This window comes from Acipenser ruthenus, chromosome 23 (genome assembly GCF_902713425.1).
Source record: "Acipenser ruthenus chromosome 23, fAciRut3.2 maternal haplotype, whole genome shotgun sequence".
NCBI lineage: Eukaryota > Metazoa > Chordata > Actinopteri > Acipenseriformes > Acipenseridae > Acipenser > Acipenser ruthenus.
Genome location: NC_081211.1, coordinates 20,169,384 through 20,192,454, shown reverse-complemented (window position 1 = coordinate 20,192,454; position 23,071 = coordinate 20,169,384). Strand labels below are relative to the sequence as shown.

Sequence of the window (23,071 nt, the reverse complement as noted above, 5' to 3'; positions counted from 1 at the left end):
CATAAAGCTCTGTTTAACATTAAACTGAATGTACTGTGTTGCTCAGTTATGCAGTTGAAGTAAATATGCAAAAACGTGACTTTTTAAAACTGGGAATATTTACCTTCGAGTTCCCTGCACTACAATCATTGCTCTTCTACACCATTATCTTGGAAAACTAAACATTTGAGCCTTTTCTCCGGGGTTGCTGTTGTAATAGAATGGTGTGGGTTTTTTTTGGTTTTTTTTAAGCTCAGACTGCCATTTCATACATCTACAGCATCTAGTCTAATAAATTACCAAGCTTTGAAAATCAAACCGGGATTGTGCAGGTCCTCCTAGTTTTGTTATGCATTGTCCACATTTATCATTTGTTACAAGCTTTACTATGCTTCGTTATGCTCATCACAGCGAATATTTAAGGCATCTGCCGCAAAAAATAACAAGGGGCCATATATCATACTGTAAGTCACAACTTTTACTTGGACCATGTTAGTTTATGAATCTGTGCAGAAGCACCTGCCAAGGGTTCTATACTAGACTTCAGGTATAGCCGTATGTATATAGCACTGTTTTTAATGTTTTTTGAGTGCAAGAAATACAGCCCAACCGGCTTAATATCACCCCTGTTAACATCTCCCTTTGCTTATTACCACCACATTGAAATGTCCTGGCCAAAATAAAATGGGAGTCAATGGGGACAAGCTCCTGCTATCACTATGGTTAATATCACTCACATGAACATTCATACAGCGGATTTCAGTACTGAAATATTCAGAATATAAAGTGCACAACATAGCATACAGAACATGTACAGTACAGTAGATAGAACATGCAACACCTAGTGCTATAGTTCAGGTTACAAAGCAAAACAAGTATATTTGTTGTAGAAATTGGAATCCTTATTTTGAAGTAATGTTAACAGGTTTTGACTGCAATGTTGCTGCAATGTAATGGAGCGAATACCAGCATTTCAAATGATCTAATTGAAGCTCTATCAGCATGCAGGCTAATCCTGATGAATACCAATCCTACGTGGGCTGACAGCCATCCTTTCAATGAATAGACAAGTGTATATATATATATATATATATATATATATATATATATATATATATATATAGCACAGTCTACAGTACAGTACATTCTAGATTTATTTCACAGCCGTTGTTCCCTAAAGGAGGGTGAATAATACATCCTAAGATCGCTGCATATTCAATTGACCTAGCACCACTGAGAGAACTGTATCTCAAAAAGCTAATGATGAGCCCGCTATTTGATTATGAATACTTCCTGGATACAGTGGATCATCATATCCTACTGTCAAGGTTAAAACTCTTATTAGGAATACTTGCCTGTGTCCTGGGGTAAGTTTAGCCATATCTCTGTGATTATAATTATTTCATTCATATTTAATACTGCCTAATGTAATATACACCACGTTGCTGGCTGAGGTGTCCCAGGGTCAGAATCATTGCCTTCCTTACACCCTGCAGGGCATGGATATCACCAGCGATGAGGCATCATAGTTGATTAGGCTCGTGAAGGCTATATTATTATTATTTATTTATTTGGCAGACACCTTTATCTAAGGCGACTTACAGGTGTTACGGGGCAGTACAGTGTTACAATGCAAGCTTAATATTTAAATACAGTGTAGTTATAGTAAGTGCAATAGTACTACTAAAATACAATATGAACTAGGATGTTACAAGTTAGGATTACAACAATTTATATCTACAATGACCTATTAGTAGTGCAATAATGCAAGGATAGTGCATTAGCCAACGGTCCAGAACGTGGTGCTTAGATTGGGCAAGCCCAGTGCATAGTAGGAGGGGTAGATCTACAAGTGCAGTCTAAACAGGTGGGTCTTGAAGAGGCGGTGGAAGGCAGTGAGAGACGGAGCAGTCCTGAAGTTCTCCAGTAGCTGGTTCTACCACAGAGGGGCTAGGGAAGAGAGGGAGTGGGCATGGGGGTATGGAGAGTGGACGGAAGGCATGACCAGTTGGCCAGTAGTGGAACATCGGAGAGGGCGAGAGGGGGTGTAGGGAGACACAGGAGATTGGAGGTAGGAGGGGGCAGTGTGGTGAAGAGAGTAGTAGGCAAGAACAAGGGTCTTAAATTGAGCAGAGATAGGTAGCAAGTGGAGGGTGTGAGGCAGAGGGGTAGAGAGAGAATAGCTATATCCTCAGAACTACTGGCCTGGATTTTAGTGTTTACTCACCTATAACGAGTATAGCTGCTGATTGTTGTGCATTGGAGTTTTAGTTAGGTAATCAACTGTTTACAATGGAAACTCTTCTTTTAGTGAAGTTGAACATCATAGAAGCTTTTTTGACATAGCTTCTGTTTTCCAGACAGACTCAAGCAGACATATAATTGTTCCAGATAGGGCTAAAATGAGGCCACCAAGCTCATGTGTGGTCTGAGCTGTCGTTCACCAGAGGCCTCCACAGGTTAAGGGCTGGTGAACTTGACTCTTGCATTTTAAATGTATAATTGATTAAGGTTTACAATTGTGCATCATTTTCTTACCCAAGTGATTCTTTCTTCTGTCCAATAACATGCCTTTCTCATGCAGTATGTCACACCTACATTGTTGCATGTATGGAGAAAACCGCTTATCCAATTGTGAAGAACATTCTTTATTCAAAATATCAGAATTCGGGGATAAATGGTTACATGTCTATATGTCATGCTTAAAGAACCACATATCAGATTCTCATACGGCTTGATCCGAATGGATCTAATTTTATTGGCAACAAATATTTTATAGTAATATCTTTTCAGCTAAATACCGTATATGTTAGAACTAGTCTCGACTGTCCGCTCGTATTCATATTAGTGCCCAGTTTTACTGGCAAAAGTTTAACAAGCACCCCCCAAATTTGAAGACATTGAAAAAACCTCTAGTAGAAATGTTTGGCATTGGATTTTAGTTTATTTTAGTATTTCCTAGCTTTCAAGACTACAAAGTTGTCTGCTTCAACACATACTGCTTACAGGTAAGCTTAGCCTCCTAACTTTCCTTAGCTTCAGTTTCTACTTCTCACTTGAAGAAAATACCTTTTGTGTTCTCAAAATCCATTGTACTAAAAGGTGTCACCAAAAAAAAAAAAAAAAAAACATTTGTTCTTCTCGACAGACCAGTCCTGAATGATTGACTTATTGATGATTGCAGAGATATTTACAATAGGACACTGTATTTTATTAGTATCAGTGTTATTTTGAATAGTTTCATGTAGCTCATAACAATGCATTTCATAAGGAGGAAAAAACAAACAAAATGTACTGTACGACATGTGGGTGTAGTTCAGGGAGCTGTTCTTATTAGCATATCCGCTTACTCCCACAGATTCCCTGCAAACAAAACAGCATATGTGGATCGCTTTTAAAACCAGTTCAATGCAGTTCCAGTGAAGCCATTGTTACTCACAGGATATATCTTCTGTGGCCTTTTTTCAGTAGTTAAATAATATTGAAACAAGTGAAGAAAAAAGTTGATATTGGATTTTTTTTCTGGTGTGTTTTTGTTATATTTTTCACTGGAAGTATCTTGAAAGTCATTGTTGAAGATTTTTATTGTCTGGCACTTTGTAATAAAGACTATTATCCTGAATGTGGTTTGTTGTTTTTATTTTTATGTTATGAGAAAAATTCTGTATCAAAAGAAAAATAAAGGGAAACCTATTTTCTTTAGTTTTTAACACTCTGTTACGTGTGTACTCTGTGATTTTAGTGTTTGCTTATTATTTGCCATGCTCATTAACTACTCCTGCAAAAATTGCAAATGAGTGTTGCACTGTGTATGGAATCACAAAGGCGATATATTGCAGCGTCTTTTCCTTCCAGCTAGTGCGTGAAGTTAGATATAAATAATGAGGTTTAAATAAGTACTAATCAATGCTTTCAAATCTGTTATTGAATGTATTAACATTATTACTGCCCCCCTTGAATTCTGAAGCATTTGGTTCTTCTCTTATCCTCGTTATAAGAACATAAGAATATAAGAAAGTTTACAAACGAGAGGAGGCCATTCAGCCCATCTTGCTCGTTTGGTTGTTAGTAGCTTATTGATCCCAGAATCTCATCAAGCAGCTTCTTGAAGGATCCCAGGCTGTCAGCTTCAATAACATTACTGGGGAGTTGGTTCCAGACCTTCACAATTCCCTGTGTAAAAAAGTGCCTCCTATTTTCTGTTCTGAATGCCGCCTTTATCTAATCTCCATTTGTGACCCCTGGTCCTTGTTTCTTTTTTCATGTCAAAAAAGTCCCCTGGGTCGACATTGTCTATACCTTTTAGGATTTTGAATGTTTGAATCAGATCGGCGCGTAGTCTTCTTTGTTCAAGGCTGAATGGATTCAATTCTTTTAGCCTGTCTGCGTACGACATGCCTTTTAAACCCGGGATAATTCTGGTTGCTCTTCTTTGCACTCTTTCTAGAGCAGCAATATCCTTTTTGTAACAAGGTGACCAGAACTGAACAATATTCTAGGTAATGCAACTCATGTTCCACATTTCAAGAATGTGTCTGAAGATTTCAGAACAGACCATTTTGATGACCTTTGATCTATTTTTGGTCCATGTGAGGCAATGACCTAATGTCATTAGCATCATTCACGCCTGCTACCAGGCATACACAGAAACACACAGCTTGCGCACCCTAAAATAATACATCACACGAAGTGTACAGATGAAGCTTGATGTTTTGAGTAAACAATGTTGAATACAAAAATGTCAAAAGAAAAGAAAATGTTACTTGAGGTCCCGAATAAAGAGCCTGGAATAAGCAGTGAACCGGACGAGAATGCCAAAAGAAAAAAAAAAGACTATGAATGAGTGAAAGGGATGCAACTGCCATGGGCACCGTCATCCAGAAACAGCTTGATAGTATATGAGGAAGACTGTGCTTACTACCCAGTTCCAAAATTTGTAAAATAAGCATCTGGATTCAAAGGAGAGTTATACCGCCTGGAGTCTTATTGCAAATATCTTGAAGCTGCTTTAATTGAAATGCTTCTGTGTGCAGGTCAGGCGGTGTTTTTTATGGAGTATGGTGGTTTAATTTACTGTGCATGTACTGAAGACGTGAAATGAGTTTCGTTTACTTTGTTGCTGCTTTATTGAATTCAAGTGTAAGGGCATTATTCATACAGCCATGGTAAAATATAAAGAGTCAAAGTAAGAGGCTATAATAAATCAGCATTGTAAACGATCATTTTGTGTATGTTTTTTGTGGGGCTGGCGGTGGATCTGGTGTCATTTATAGATTGTTTCCAATGGCTTTCCAACAAAAAAATTGCTGTACAGCAAGTCACTGAAGTAATGGATTGAACATCCCCATCGGTCCACTTGTGCTGGAATGAACTATGTGCCTAGCTAAAGCTTTGTATTTCAAATATCAGGATATCTCAAATTAAACTGTTAAAAAAAGAATCAAAAGATGTTTAGCACACAACAAGGAGGGGTAGTAATACTACTGATTGTGTTAATAAGAGGTAAGACAATGGATTTTCAAAATGTTGCAGTACTGTACAGTATGTACGTAGAGCCAGTACTTGGAAAATAAATACAATCATTTTAACATTGTAAATTTAATTCTACTTGCAAATGAGTTGATTCTTTCTGGTGTTATTTGTTTTGTTTGTTTCAGAAGAAATGTGGGCACTGGTATCTACACGTATTCCTTAATACTGTACTGTATGTTACTGTCTCATTATTAATACTGTACTGCATGTTACTGTCTCATTATTAATACTGTACTGTATGTTACTGCCTCATTATTAATACTGTACTGCATGTTACTGTCTCATTATTAATACTGTACTGCATGTTACTGTCTCATTATTAATACTGTACTGTATGTTACTGCCTCATTATTAATACTGTACTGCATGTTACTGTCTCATTATTAATACTGTACTGCATGTTACTGTCTCATTATTAATACTGTACTGCATGTTACTGTCTCATTATTAATACTGTACTGCATGTTACTGTCTCATTATTAATACTGTAATGTATGTTACTGTCTCATTATTAATGTTACCGTATGTTACTGTCTCATTATTAATGTTACTGTCTTTATGATTGTTTCACTGAAAGCCAGTAATTAATAATGAGGAATGAACTAACCCCAAGGCAGCATCTCTTCTTATAAACGGCTGTTTAATCTTCTTGGGGGTCCTGCAGACTGTACATCTCTATAGTGGAGACTCTCTCCCCTCTCCCGTATGTTGTAGTAATTACAATAATGATAATATTAGTTGGGTTAATATTGTCTTTATTACCTTGATAAATATACAAATCTGTAAACAAGCAGCATATTTCTCCTGGATGTAATTTTAAGCTGTTTTGTTTTCTCATTATTTTTGTGAATATGTGTATTCTTCCTTCCCATCACTCCACACATTAAAATTACCATGATTAGTGTTGTACATTAATTCTTCATTTTCATTATGAACAATTTTACCTTACATGTAATTCAAATACTTCCCACATGTCAGTTACTTTGGATTTTAATCCTATAATGCCCAGACAGGGCACGGTTAAATTGTATTTTTTTTTTTTTTACATAACTCTTTAGTTGATTAATCGGTTAATATAAATTATAAATTATAAATATAAATATTTTTTTGAATGTACACAAAAGGTTTTTGTACACTTCAGTTATACCTCCTTTCAAACATATATATAAATCAAGGCTGAAACCAGCATTGAGGCACCCGAGACACTGGACTCGGTTAAAATATTAATAATTATAATTATTATCTATGTTGCTTTAAATGCATTCAAGGTCGCAGCCAATCACAAAAAATGACAAAGGCACTTGCCTGTGCCCCCCCCCCCCCCCCGCAAACTAAGTATCATTCCAAAATCCTCTAATAGTATCTTATTCAGAAAAACCTGTTAACCTGTGGGGGGAGAGAGGGGCACATAGGCAAGTGCCTTGGTCATGTCTCATAGCTGGCTACGGCCCTTTAATTAATAGTGTCGTGAAAATGCGACAGCAAACACAGGAGCAAGTTGCCGTTGTCGCTGGCAGCCAGCCAAGCTAGCTCAGGAGAACTTGAATGCCAGAGTCTCTCAAGCAAAAAAATAAATAGGTCAATCCATAGAATTGTGCTGCTACTGTACTTGAACGGAAGAAAAGAAGATGCTGCAGTGATCCTGTGACTGAAGGCAAAATATAAACAGGGCCACCATACCTCAGCGGAGATCAGCAGTTACACTAAGCTGTTAAGACCTGAAAAAGTATTGAAAGTTATTTCAGGTGAACTGGGAGTACAGGAGAACAGCAAGGTTGAGTACAACTCTACAGCTCATCTGATGAAGGCACAGCCATGTGGCGCACAAGATTAGTCGCAAAGTCAGGGGAGCTTAGCTTTGTGTCCTGGTCCTGCCAAGTTGTCGATCTTAGGACCCACAGGCACAGTTGGGTTTGCTCTAATGTTCCTGCAGGTTAGGGAGACAGAATAGGCAGGGATTATTTCTACTCACCACACTACAGCGGTCCCAACTGGCGAGGTGTCTAATGAGCTTGAGTCAACACCTACATGTGTACAAAACAGTTTTAAAAATGTGCTGGAATACATGCTAAATGCTGACTGAAGAATTTACTTCCAGTACAGGGTTAATTCAGTCAGATCTCAAAGTATTCTCTCGTCCGGGGAGAGAATCATTTGAATAAGGGGTCCTTTCTCTTTTTTACACTGCTGGTATAGTGGGACTCTCATGCATATTTAACAGCTGAGGTTCTTCAAAGGGTTTTGTATTAAATCATTTGCATTTAAAGTGCTAATGAAAGAGTAGAACCTGGTTGTTGCTGCTCTCACAGCAGCATTAGAGCTGTGCAGTACAGAATTTTTTTTCTTCCTTTCATTACCTTTATTTTGCTCACGCAATTAAGTGTTTGAATGGGGTACTTGAATATGCCCATAGTAATTTCAGTGTTAACAGCAGAACAGTTAATTGAAGTCAAAGCAATAGGCATGAACGCAAGTTTGATTTGTTCTATATGTGTATAAAGTGAGCTGGATTTTCACCCCTCAAATTGCAAAAAGTGGATATATTTTGCTTAGTCGTAATAAATCTGCAACATTTTGACAGAGAACATTTGCCATCTCTCTTATTTTAGATGATGTGTTTGTGTATGTGTGTGAGAGAGCGAGAGAGAGAGAGAGAGAGAGAGAGAGAGAGAGAGAGAGAGAGAGAGAGAGAGAGAGAGAGGGAGGGAGAGGGAGAGGAGTTTTCTTGCCCCAGTTGCTATAGTTGCATTTCACTCACAAAAGATTTCTGCATGACTCAGTCCAAATTCAGGGAAAAAGTGAGAGCGGAGAGAGGCAAGGAACAAATGGTATGATTATCCATAGAAAACTGTAGCTTTAAATTATCTTAATCTAGGAAAATAAATATGTAACATGACTAGCCACTGCAGGAAACTCTTAGGTGTACAAAGATGGGCCAGTCGCAGCACAAACATACTGCAATTTGCATTTTCGTTGCAACAATTCATATAGTATACATTTTGTCATATGTACTAAGAGAGAATATGTTAATGAGAAGAGCCGCGACATTTTTCAAATAAATAGTGGGAGTTGAGCTCTAGTTTGCTGCAGCAGAGGGTGCCCGAAGGATAACGTCTATACATGCAAGGAATTAAAATAACATTGTTTTTGTTAAATGTAAAGGTCATCTGTACAATCCATTCTGTTCCATCTTCATTTTACCTATTTTAATACTATAGCATCTGATGGGATTAAACTGCCTTTCATTTATATATATATATATATATATATATATATATATATATATATATATATATATATATATATATATAAATGAAAGGCAGTTTAATCCCATCAGATGCTATAGTGGGGCCACCGCCTACACTCCCAAGAAGCCCTCATAATCATACAGAAGCCCTTCACTAAACCGGACAAGTTTGTCTGACATAAGGAGGTTTAAAAATAATACAATAAAATTGCACACACACACATTTATAGTGCTCAATGCATTTTAAATGTAAATCATTGCACTGAAATAAAACTAAAGTGTTTTGGGTAGGCTTCACATTACATTATGTAAAAATATAGTAGACATATACAGTATACAGTACCATTTTCATATGTTGTATATAAAACATTACCCTTTTAAATGACTCCTACATGTTTTATTGCAGCACTGGAACAAAACAATGCAGCACACGTTCGCTTTTTTTCATTTGAATGGTTAGGTTATTTTAATATAATCATTTTTTTTAAACTACTGAAACTCAAAGTTAGTTCAGAGTGCACAGTAAATCCAAGATGGACTTCCAGTTAAATAATAATATACTTTCCCCCTGGCTCACGGAGAGCCGTCCTCATGGAGGTGAGCGAACCGATCAGTCTCCAAGACTGGGAAGCAAGTGTTATTATCCCCCAAGGGGAAAATGAAGAGAAGGTAATGGATACATTTAAGAATACTAGAAGTCACCCTGATTGACAAGGAACACCTACGCTTAGGGAGACCGGCACGGCCGACCTCTGAGAAAGAGCCATGCTGGGTGACATGAATTCTGAAAGAGAGAAGGAAATGAACATGCAAAGGAGCCACAGAGGAACACTGGCATAGATGAAAGCAAGTTGTTAGTAAAGAATACAGGGTCTGGGCTGGGCCTAAGGCTGGGAAGTGAAGGTCACTTACCCCCAAAAGAGGACCCTCGACTCCTCGCATCTGTGCCACCAATGCAAAAAAAGAAAAAAGGGCTAGTAAAGAAACATAGGTTAATTAGTGACAATCAATACTGGATGATTTCTTTAATTATACAATTAAGGACCAATCTCACCGCTCAGTGGAGAGGAAAAAAAAACATTGTGGGAGGAAACCTCTGGTGGTCCCAGCAGATATATTTTTACATCGGTTTTATTGTAATTTATAATATTTTTCCACCATAGTATGGAATATTTATCATATGCAATATTTTGGGTCTTGTAAATGTTTTTACTTGTTCAACTTAGTGATGACTTCTCACTGTGAATTCTTTTCAGAGAAATTTGTTGTCTGTTTCCAGTTTAAGTTTGCAAAGAAATAATGTATATGTGACGTCTTGCTTTTCATTGAAGGGAAGAAGGTCCAGTGAAGGCACTGCTCAGCCTGGACAAGTCAAAGCATTTATTTTGAAGCAAGTATTGTGTTTTGTATAACCTTTATATTTTGGCCCCTGTGCTGTTTATTTGTTCCTGTTTGGTTTGTGTTATTGTTAATAAACGTGCGTGCAGTTTGCAGTGTACAGATGCAGGAGTGATGCGGTGTGTAATTAACAGACAGAGACTTGTAATCCAGTTGGAAAGTGGTTCTATTATTTTTATAATTCCAGGTCTGGTGACCAAATAATAATCCCTGTCAATACACAACAACGTGTAGTGCACAGGGTAAATAATAACAGGGTTGCCGTCCCAAACAATAAACAAGCATATCCTTCACACAATATACTAACACGGTCACCAGTGCTGGGTGCATGCAGTAGTGCTCGTGGTGGGTGATACAAGTTTATCCGTGACAATAGTGCTGTTCCGGGTTTTGTGCTGTCCCTTAGGCGACAGCTCCAGAACGTGTTAGCTGTCTACTAATACCAAAACAACAATAATTAGTAACAAAACAAACCAAACACTCACGATACTTTATCACAGGTATGTCTCACAGGTCCTTCCGGGTTCTATCATTCAAACCAAAGCGAAGGAACAGATTGCGTCTCTCCATCCCCTTTTATGCCGTCACGAATGACCTCTTGGTAAACGAGTGCAGCAGCCCCTCTAATCCGTGACTGATACATCGTTTCCCTTCCGGGTGGATGAGTTAATGCACCGGAGTTCTGCCCCCTTTCTAGCTGGCCGACTTCCCTTGAACCCTGGGAAAGAACTGTCGAGCCAACCCGTCCAAGGTACTCTGTTCTCGCTACTTCGTGGCCTCACAGGTTGGGAGGGAGATTTACCAGCAAGAATCACTGTATTTCTGTCACAACGTGTTATTCCTGTTTGGTTTGTGTTACTGTTAATAAACGTGTTCAACAGCGCTTTCTCTGCAGCTTCCTGATTCATTTATGACGCTATCCTGTCACAACATTATAAGTAATTCAAGTGCAAATTACATCTTAATCACACGGTGCAGCATACATTTCAAGTAAGCCATGTTAAACACATTCATTTTAAACTAGTTTTTGAAATCCAAAGTTTCAGATGTAGTCCAATACTGGGCTCAGTAATCTAGAATATAAAGAAGACTAATTTGGGTATGGCATCATGAACTGGAGATAGTCTGTGGTGCCACATTGTGATCAAAGCCAAATGAGGACCAACCAAGACTTGCTGAATCAATGAAAATGTAATCTGTTCTGGAAATTGTTTTAAGAGAAACGAAAAATCAATGAAACTGCAAAGCATTAGATGGAAGAATGCTAACGCACTAACGCACAAGATGTGATGTGGGCAGATTGCAGCTGCTGAAAAATAAGAGGATAAAATACTGAATCCCAGTAAACAAAAGTGGTCAGGAAAATCTAATATATAAGGAATACAATTCTATGATTTAACCAGAAAATAATATATCTGTGCTATAATAGAACTCTTCTTAAAATGAAATGCAGTTGAAATCAAAATAAAGACAATCCAGAAACATAGTTGTGAGTGGCGCATTAGATGATGGAGCAGGGCAGAGACAGAGATTGAAGTTGATACGCCCCGCAGGCGAACAGGATTTATTTACATATTAAGTTAACACACTTAACAGCTCACATGACACTAAAGCACACAGAGCACATACAGCACAGTGTATGAAAACTTTGGTAATGAATAGCTTGTTTACTTATGGATGACAACGTTCTAAAAAAGATTGATGAGGTGTCTTTAATGGTAGGAACCTTCGTTTCATTCAGAGGCTATGTATTCCAATGTTCAGACTTTGTGCAGTTCCAATTTTCATTTACTTTTGTACATAGGGCGAGTTAAAACTTAATAAGCCAGTAAAATATACAATTTTATAGCACACATAGACTTGGTTCAAATATTTATTAAAAAGCCAGATGGATTTAAAATAGACATATTAAATTGAATACAATAGACATGCAGGATCAGTGAACATAGCTGTTTTAGTAAGCAGACCAGGTTAGTGATGAAAGCAAGGTAGAAAAGAAAGTGTCTCTTTCCAGATTCCCAGGCACAAATACATTGTGTCCGGGTCAGAATCCCTTGAGAACAAAGGGGGAAGGGAACTGGTCAGAGCCCAAAGCTCTGGGCTGCCTGATAAAGACTTGAAAGGGAAGAGAGATTTGTGAAGTGCAACGACTCAAACAACCCTACAGCTATGTGTGACAGGGTAGTCATGTCAGGACAGAAATAGGAACTGCAGACAAGGCACAGTACTTTGGGTGCAAAGCACACTGCGGCGCTATTTTTATTTCAACAAAAATAAATAAAATATTTTAACAAAAACACTGCTCACAGAGCGAAAATAAAACAGGTTTAAACTAAACAAATCTAGCACACAAAACCCCAATGAAACAAATATGGTGCTAGGGCTTACAGCACTCGTAGCAGTTGTTTTTAGTTTCTCTTTCATTTTGTTTTCTCCTCTCTCGCTCCCGTTCCTCCCTTGCTCCAATTCCTCCACTCGAACACCCACCCAAAACAAAGAAAGTTGCAGGCTTATACATTGGGGACCATCTCCCCATTAGCAACAAATTAATCACTTAATTAACCCGGGAGATGGTCAACAGATGGACAAAAAATGTGCAACAGCAAAGGACTGAGAACAAACAATGACCGCTGGATCTATATAGTTGCACATGGGCCGTGATATTATGCTACAGTATTGCAATGGATTACCAGCTAGACAAAAACAACTCATGAACTGAAAGAGGCTAAACCTGTTTTATAATGAACAGGTTTCCAATGTAGAACACCAGACATTCTACAACGGTGATGTATTGCAGTATTTTGGGAGCCCCTGAAAAATACCAGCCTTCTTTTATTTGATGAATAACCTCAAATAATGATATGCACAATCTGGTATGTACTTATGTATGTGTTTCTACTTCACAAGTCTTCTTAAACCCCTCCAGCAATCTGCACTGACCTAAGGGTTAAAGCTGTAGCATAGGAACACCCACATAGAAAAAGGAGTGGGACTGTGGGCATCACAGAAAAGGCCAGAGCAACGATATACTCAAGCAATTCAATATCTTTCAAATTGTGTTTTTTTACATTTTAAACTTGGTATAAGTGTAGCCTTATAAATAAACCAGAATGTATTTATTTGCAACCTCTACCTATAAGGGATCAAAGCAGAAGTGGTGATTAAATTTGAGCTTTTAAAAATCCCGTTGATTAGACAGTGGATGACCTTTTCACACATTCAGTGGTAAATCAATAGAGCAAAATGTTTACTCTCCTTTAAATATAGATGGCTCTGAACTAAATTTGTGTGGCCATACAAATTTAGATTTTAAGACTGGTACAAACAATTTTGAACCTCTCTTTTGATCAATACATTCAGTACATTTACTGTGCTATGCTTCTTTGCACACTTCTGAGATCCATTAGCACTTCATTTTAAAGTGTGTTTGCTGTGGGTGAACCCCTTTACACCTAGTAGCAGAATATCCCCAGTCTGCTTGAGTTTAGGGATTTATTGCCAAATACTACAAAAGAAAAAAAAGTGAGCAACAAAATATAATGATAAATTAATGGGGAAAAAAATGAGGATTTTTTTTATACACAAAAACATTACTGGCAACAACTGTTGGCATGGATCCACTGTTAGCAGAGACACTGTGTCAAAAAAGATGGAACTGGGTAACTTTTGAAGGATATACAGTAGATGAAAAGATTCCAGTCTTAATCTCAGTATGGTTTGCATTTATTCTGAAATTATTTTGCCAATGAACATATATATATATACAGCCAAAAAAACCCAACTGTACTGCTCAACCTCGTCTTCTTTAACATTAGCATCACAAGGGTATCCATGTATTATAACAAATAATAGATGGGCTTCAGTGAGTTACAGGGAAATAATTCCATCTAGGGTTTCTGTGACATCATAAATTACGAGACTAAAGGTAATTTACTGAAGAGGCGTATCTATTATTTTTTATAATACATGGATACCCTTGTGATGCTAATGTTAAAGAAGACGAGGTTCAGCAGTACAGTTGTTGTTTTTTTTGCTGTACAGGCGTTCTATGTCGTTATCCATTAGTGCTTCAGCTTTATTTGGTTGATTGCCTTTACATTGTTTTAATTTCCTGTTCCTCTTCCTGTTCCTCTGAGATACGAATGTACCAGCTTTAAATCTTTTTTTTTTTTTTAACGTATTCTCATTTTGTTGATCATTAATGAAAATTTCTGTACTGTGTGTGTTGTCGAGTGACTGAAAACAAGACATTTTGTGTTTGAATTGAAAGTCATGGCCTCGAGGAGTCGAATGGGTCAAAGTTCAAGCATATTTTCCTCTAGAGGAATTATCACTTTTTGACGTCACTACTGTGGTATTATGCCTTTTTTTCGAATGGCTCAGGATGCAAATATAGCCTTATATATATTGTAAGAAATGCCTAAATCATGTAAATTTCTAAAATACAAATAAATAACTTCTATTGGCCTAACTAATAACTAACAATTTAAAGGTAAAACAAATTTGATATGCACACTTTCCTAAAGTTTAACAATAAATTATTTATATGCATATTGTACAGTATTCTAAACTCGGTAAATCATAAATTCCCCATGGTCCAGGAAATTCCACATAAAAATGAAAAGAAACCCTACTTTTTAAAGAGAGCTGGTCTACCTACTTGCAAATCCTGCTCTAGTTTAAAAGATCTGATAAGTATGCCTTAGCATAGCCTGGGGATACAAGAAACAAGGGGGTGAACTGCATGAATAAATTTGTTCTTGATACGGATATTCATCTTTGAAATGGTCTCCAAAGGAATGTATAGGGAAGCAAAATATCTGAGACTGTTTATACAGGCTTATATAATAGCATTGTGAAATAATTGGATATCTAGACATTGTATCCATGTCAGTGTGGCGGGTCGCCACTACGCTTGCTTATTTTTTGTAATTGTTTTTGTTTTCGGACAGCCCCCCTGAATGTCCTCCCTTCCCCATCCTCCTATCAAGTATGTTGATTCATCTCACCTGGATCTTTATAAAGGCAGATACAGAAACAGAATGTAGAGAGCGAGAGGTTGTCGGGGTGGTGGCACCTGTGTTGTGTGTGTGTGTCGTGTCACCGGCACTAGTGTTGTGTAACTTTCTTCACAAAACAATCCTACGGCTGTTATATTTTTGCGAGTGCAAGATTCTAAACCTGACTTTGTGAAACCTACGATTAGCAGGGAAACTATTCTCGGAATGATGAGAGGGTGTGATTAAACCAATTTGGATATATCTTTAGTAATTGGTTACCTATAGCCATAGCTGGCTGTTGGGTGTAAATCCCTAATGGAAGTGTCTAGTGAAATGTACTGTTCAGATCTAGCAAGTTTACATTTACTGTGGCTGGCTACTTGTAAAGTGACACACAGGCTTGGTATATGGTGTAGTCCCTGACAGCTTCTGTTCTTTTTCTTGCAGAGAAACACCACTATACTAATATGTTAGCTTAGTGGAAAGGTTTTAATGATAATATTCTGTGAAGGACCTGACTAGATTTGCAATTTATATAATATAAAGCTTGCAAAGTTTTCAAGCAGGAAATCTATAGTATCATTAATACAAATGCCTAGTACATTAATTGGTCAATCTGCAAGCCAATTACCGGCAAGTTCGCATCAACCAATCAGGTATATAAACCTACTTCACAAACTCAGTCCTGCTGTGCTTTCGAATTACCGCTCATCGTTTGTTTGGTTACGTATCCCTGCCAGTCGTATCGTTATTGTCGTTACCTTCGTCTAAAACCACATCCATCTTACAAACGCTGCAGTGTTTCATTTTTATTCACTTTGTCGGCGAATGTTCCTCGTTCCAGTAAACTTCATGCTCAAAAGCCACAAAGGTGTGTGATGTTGGTAAAATAAACTTGACTATAGTAGCAGTATTGGCAATAAAAAGTATGTCCCTGCGACATATTGTGATATTGGTGCTCACCCCTTATTATTATTATTATTATTATTATTATTTTTGTATTTATTAGTATAAGTAATATCTGCACTTTTGTTAGTTTGCTCATGTTATCTGTATCAGTACTATCTATTACAGCACACTACCACACTGCTGTATTTCTTGAACCTGAGAGAAACTTGGAATTATAAGGGACGTAATTGGATGTGTTAACCAAAATAAATCATGATGGCGCAATTCCCTCAGTGGCATAGTTGGGCTACTGATTTTGATCCTGTGCCATTTACTGTTAAATATCTTGATACTATATTAGTGAGTGCCAGCAACATCTAGAACACTGTTGTGTATTGTACAAATATGTGTGGCTTTTAACATGTTACAAGTCACTCTAGTCTTACAGATGTAAATTATAAGAGACCCATTTCAGTTACATTCTTGATAACAAAATATTGGCAAAACCTCCTTGTGGCAGTGTGGCAAGGTAGAGGTCCTGCCAGCGCACGGGTATATTTGTGTGTGTGTGTATCCGTCAATGGAATAAATGTTTAAATGATTAATTAAGGTGTATAAATTCCTTATAATTTTTACAGCACTATGAATCTTCAGATGGCAAAATGTAGGTTATACTCTGTGAGTAGCGAACTGAAATTGGGTTGGGGATGCCAATGGAAAATCCCTTATATTGGTTTTATTATTGTCAAAGGAGTCAATTACTGTCGTGACCCTGTGCATCATTATACTCTTTTGTGCAAGTGTGAATTAAAAACACTGTCTCCATTCATAGACAAGTCTATTGGTTTGGAACATAATAAGCCCTGATTGATAGGCTCCCTTTGCAAGACCACTCTTGCAGTAACCAGCCTCCTCTCTACATACAACCTTGACTGGCAGATAAATCTCTCAAAGCAGCTTGGCCACAATCTACAATTAAGTTTCTTTTGCACCTCTGTGTTACCATAAGTCCTTAATATTTGTGTTTACGTTGGAAGATTGCTTCAGAATTTATCCAACAGCAATGCTACTGTACTATAGTCTGGTGCGTTTGCAAATTTAAATTATCTTACCTAAGGTTTATACAATGTTCCTAGGAATACATATATGTAAATGTAAAACATGTAATTATATAGGCTACAAGCACAAGTGTTGAAAAATGAACATTGATAGAATTATTATATTGTCATTACAAATATGAGGATAACCATATAGTTCAACAGTATATTAGTTCAACAGTATATTAGGATAAACTCCCAACAAGTACATCAGGAAAATACTATACATTTATATATAAATATATAATAGTTTTCCTTGTACTTTAATTGAAACTGATTTCAGTGTGACTGTAACTTCATTAAAATTGATAGTATGCAGTTGGGTTAGACTCCTGATAATAAGAATTACTAATAGAACAATGGAGGAGGAAAAAGGAAAATGTAGTCTTGGGTTTAAAATGAGGAGCAGGACTACATCCCCCAGAATACCTTGGGGCTGATTGGCTATTGAGCCAATAATGAGCCACACTTGGATCTAATGGTATGAGGGACACCTGCCTATGGTTAAGCAGGCAGGTATAAAATCAGGTTTGGTGGCACTAGACTTTTGTTTATTTTGTTTTTGCATGAATAAATATTGTGATGGACTTTGCTTGGCAACCCCATCAGGATTGAACACATACACACACCTAATAATTAATTGGCACTGAGGCAGGTGCTGGCAATTCTCTTTAAAAGAGAACTTGCATCGAGCAAATGGGGTGCCTGGACTGGGGAAAGCTCTGTTTGAGCACCAGAGAGCCTGAGCCTGAGCCTGAGCCTGAGCCTGAGCCTGAGCCTGAGCTTGAGGGGACTGACTTGGAGTCATAATTCAAACTTCAATACTATTGTATTTTATACTTTGTAACCTGGGTGTATTACTGGTCTTAATTGCACTGTGTAAACTTAGAATTATACTATATTACTGAACTTGTGTGTGGATCTGTAAGGGACAGACACAACACTTCATCCTTTGGTGGGGGTTTATCTTTGTATATTTGAGTTTGCTGTGTATTGTTAATTTCACTAGTTATTGTAAGTTCTCACTTTATTTGAATTCTAAGTGCCTGTTATATGGTATATGGTTTATGAAGTTATTTTCTTTGCACTGGTGAAGGTTTGCAGTGAGTGTGTCTGCCCCCTTCTCTTATCCAGCACACTGGGGGAATGATAGTAACTTATATTGACTATTTTAATTTGCCTGTGTGGTTTTTAGATCTCTAATTGCCTATTTTAATTATGTTTTCGTAATCTATTTGCCCTGAGTTGGTGCTCCTGTTGTCTTTGTGCCCTGACTTTCAGACGCTCTCTCCTCCTTTCTGGGAAACTAATATTAATTGATTCTGGACCCTCCAGTTAAACAAAGGTGGTGGCAGCGGAACACTATCGATTGTATCAATCCAGTAGCCGGTAAACAGAAGGTTTATTATAATATACAGGCCTCACTGTTAAACTCCTCTATTGTTGAGACACACACACACACCATTGATGGTGAAGAATAGGCAGGCAGTCAACTAGCTCCCTAAATAATTGATTGTGAAAACCAAAGTGTGTGGTGTAACAAATGAGCGCTAGCTTTTTTAAATAATTAATTTAACACAAGCTGTGACCTACAAAGGCACACTTATTGTTCCTTTAATACAATATCCACCCTCACTATACTCAAACACTGTAATAAATATTCACCCTACTGTACTCTCTTCCAGGTGTAGAATCAGGGGTGTCACTTCTCAAACGGCTTGGTCGGGGGTCGGGGGTCGGGCTTTGGGGGGGGTGCAAAGATGACATTTAGGGCCCCCCCTCTCTGTAATGATAAAACTCTGCAACAAACTTACAAAAAGAAAAGTAACTTTGGCATTGCATGAATAAACCTAGTGAAGCAGCGGATATCATCTAGGCTTCATTTTTACAGCTATCAACAGGACATCCAAATCAAGTTGTGTGTTTTATTTTTTGTTTTTGTTTTCAATTGCCATTAGAAGCAGATCACTTATGCGAGGATTGGTCATGAAACACTGACTACAATTTTGTCCTTGTAAGTCCATTTTGTCGCCTCTGAGAATAACAGCTTTGTCTACATTTTTGCAAACCGATTATTAATGATTCAACACAGTATTAAATAAAATTTTACAAATGTAAATCCGTTTTATGAATGAAAGAAAAACTGTAAATGAACATTCAAGCAGAGCATGACAAGAAATGTGTCAAAATAAAATGGTGTTCATTTAACCAGATAAATGCTATACTTCATTTACATAAACGCTGTACATATGCAATTGTTGTACCCCTGAAAAGGGAATGATTGAAATAATCAAAACGCTGCGTTGTGTGCTTGCTGCAGAAGTGGTTTTATCAACAATAAAATAAGTGTTTATAGTCATTTATTTTACACAGAAAACGACATGTTTACTCTTTCCAGCAGTAAAATAGCAAGTATCCTTTTAGAGTTCTACCAGCTCAAAAAGAGAATTAAAACTACAGATGACGCGAGTTTAGCTTTTTACGTTCCTCACTTCGACTCGGTAACTTCTTAATTACCATAGTTGAAATGACACTGACCACTGACTATTAATTTTCTATTTGAAATCAGCTTGGTTGCTGTGACGTGGTAGATCTCATAAGCTTAGCACTTTTATTGAAAAGTATTGAAAAGTTTGCAAAACACATTATGAACACTTGAACGGATTTTTTTTTTTTGCTTTTCGTAACACAACAGTGCGATAATGTGGGAGAGGCTGTTGCTATGGCATTTTTTTACGCAGAACAATTTTAAAACATAGTAGCACTGAAGCTTTTGGCAAGAAAAAAGAGAATGTTTCATTGAACAACGTTACACTGTCAGGCTAGTCCCTGCAAGCAGGAGGGGAGCATTGCAGCCACCTGTTGGGACGCCTCTCGTTCTCTATGAGAGCGTTGCAGGATCTCCTCTACCACTGGTCCAAAAGTATGGCCAGGGGAGATAGGCGCGTCTAGTAAGGCGGACTTGTCCGCATCCGGGACCCTCGCCTGAGACAGCCACAGCTGTCTCCGCGCCACCACTAAGCCTGGAAACCCGAGATCTGCAATGAAGTGCCCAAGATTGAAACTAGCAGCTCGGGAAGGGTAACAGAGCGCACGCCATCCAGGTAGGCCTTCAAGAGGCCTCCTGTGTTAGCAAGGCGAGTCACCTGCACTTCAGCCGCGTGAGCCTTTTCCAGGTGGGCTTCCGTGATCCTGTATTGGCCATTAGAGCATACAGGATCCTTACACAGACCTCCTACTGGGGAGGCTTGCACTATGGCCGCTAAGGTGGAGTCCACCGGAGAGAACTGTACCAGCCCTTCCATGATGTCAGGAGGATTTGACCTCCAGAAAGTCCGGAACACCGGAAAAGGCTGGGGGGTCGAAGTCTGCACTGGTTTGAATATATATTTTGTCATAATTAAACCATCGATATGCGTGTGTGTATGTTTATGTACTTACACGTAACTCAGTTATTATTTGTAATATTATATTGAAAAATCCAAACATAATTTGAATACATTTTAACTAATTTTGTTTATTACAGACACACCAATAGGGCTGGTTGTTTTGTTGTTTTGACACATATTAATAACGTTTGCTAAAATACTTTTAGGGGGGGGGGGGGGGGGAATTTGCCATGACACCTGTTTTAAGTCGAATGCACTTGCTCTATATATGAAACCTAACTGAACCAATTTTAGTATAAAAGAAAAAGTATTTCCACGTCACCGTGAAAGGCTGTTCCAGGTTATACAGTATAATAGATGTTATGTACATGCTAAGCTGGGTATACTCTGTATTAACTATGTAATGTGTTGCAGCTGTAGTGGTCTTGTTCTATTTTTCACAGTAAAGGTCTCCACACACCAGACGCGAAGCGATTTGTCCATGGTACTTTCGCTGCAACACTACCTTTCACACCAGTGGCATCAGGTGCGTGCGATGTGATAGGCGACTCTCCTCTGATTGAATCAACAAATTATACACACCATCTATATCCAGTTCCCTGGAAATTGACTGTCAGATGTTCTCCCTCATTGCAGTGTCTTTATAATTTTTGTGTCCTTCATTCTACAGCTCCAGGTAATTTGATACTGCAAGAATGATCTTTTCTTGCGACATTGTTTACTGAAGGCACGCAAGGGAAGCTGTTTCTCATTGGTCAAGCTGCCACGTGACAAAATCGCAAAAATAGACACCAGTCCTATTTTTCTTCTCGTCGCTTCACTGTTGCTTCAGTATCGCCCGTCGCATGGCAGGCAGTGTGAACGGCTCGTATCAAAATACATGTTTTATTTTTTTTGTCGTGGTGCGGTGTGTCATACGACACATTTGCTTGTTGCATAGCGTTCGGTGTGTATAGGCCTTAAGACAGTACCTACACGTGATTGTGGTAGGACGAAAGCCCTAAATGTGGAGTTGGTGGGGTTGGCAGGGAGGAGGTTAAAATCCTCCCTGCCATAAAACACGTGGGAATGTGGCTGGAGTCTTAATTGAATGATTAATGGTTAATGGTTAATCCAGTCACATGATATTTAAGGAGGAGAAAATGCTTAGTTTGAAGGTTGGTGTGTAGCTGTGCAGTGCAGTGCAGTGCAGTGCAGTGCAGTGCAGTGCAGTGCAGTGCAGTGCAGTGCAGTGCAGTGCAGTGCAGTGCAGTCCTGTCCTGTCCTGTCCTGTCCTGTCCTGTCCTGTCCTGTCCTGTCCTGTCCAGTCCTGTCCTTACCTTACCCTGTCGGTCAGTGAAGGCGACTGCCCAGCCAGACGGGGTGTATTTAGTATTATTTTATTTTCACCACAGTGCATCTGTTTGCGTCAGGTGTTTTGTTTGTTTCTTTTAATAAGCATGCTCACCAGCGCTTTAAACTGCAGTTTCCAAGCCTCTGAGTCTCATTCCTGACGCTATCCTGTTAGTCATGAATAAGCATTTTTGATTAATTCATATACTTTCATCTTTATTTTCAACCTATATGTATGACGTTTCAGGTGCTGCTATTGCGACAGAACTGACATCTCTTGGGGGAAAAACAAAACACAATATTGAGTTACAACGTTTTAAAAGGTGGCCAATTAAAATGTTTTGTAACTAGGGTGTGTTTAAATACCCCGTTAGCTGTGACATTTCTAAAGGACCTCGCAGTATAATCTTAATAGAGATGTCACAGATACAGTAGGAGCTGACAAAGAGGAGCTGGTCATGTGAATAGAATTGTGAAGGATTCCACCTGCAAATAATTCCATGATTCTGTCTCTCGGGGACAGTGGAATGGGGCTGCAAGTCACGGTTCTTAGTAGCCGAGGATATTAGCATTAACCGCACACCAAGAGGGAGAGCTGTGTTAATTCTGCTGTCATTTGCTGTTTAGGCAGCATTGTAAGTGCACAGAGACTCGCAGAGTGAAAACGGCAGATCTATGGTTGGAACTGAGCTTTTTCTTCGCCAATGCAAAAGGAAATATGCAGCGCAGTTTTGCCTTCTTCTACACCAGCTTTCTGGGGGTGGTTTTAGGTGTAAATTTTCCAAATAATATTAATATAGGTGAGTAAAAAAAAAAAAAAAAAAAAGAATGGCTAGCTGTTGAAATTATCCTTGACAAAACGGGGTTGTGATACTGCGTGTATTATTTTTTTCTCCACTTCTTTCTGGCTGATTGAGTAGAAAGCGTGTTTTTTTCAGATGCAGTTTATAGAGTTTGAGCACAACGACGCCGATTTTGTGAATGCAAAGGTGCTTTTTCTGTGCGATATTTCTGTTTTTGTATCAGGAAGGGGGAAACGCATGCACTGAATATAAGTTAAAAACTGTCTCTGTTTTCAAAAGCATTTTATCTTTAAACACACATATGCAGCACATTTCTCTGTACACCACAGTTCACTTTATTTAACTGTGTAGCCAGTTTTAGATTGATAATTGTGTCTTTATTGCGCATCAGTGAAGTAAACAAAAG

The 23,071-nt window shown here is 38.2% G+C and overlaps 1 protein-coding gene across 3 annotated transcripts in view; it reads left to right on the top strand.

Moving 5' to 3' along the window:
* Positions 1-22,047: 22,047 nt before the first annotated feature.
* The window catches only part of LOC117973811 (glutamate receptor 1-like), an 81,920-nt gene continuing 80,896 nt past the window's right edge, over positions 22,048-23,071 (top strand). Inside the window, exon 1 of one of the 3 annotated variants that reach the window (XM_058996781.1) lies at positions 22,048-22,662. In XM_058996781.1, the coding sequence (XP_058852764.1) occupies positions 22,581-22,662 (82 nt within the window). In that variant the 5' untranslated portion in view covers positions 22,048-22,580. The remainder of the gene's footprint in view (positions 22,663-23,071) is intronic. The other 2 variants (XM_058996780.1, XM_058996778.1) reach the window with 2 other exon arrangements.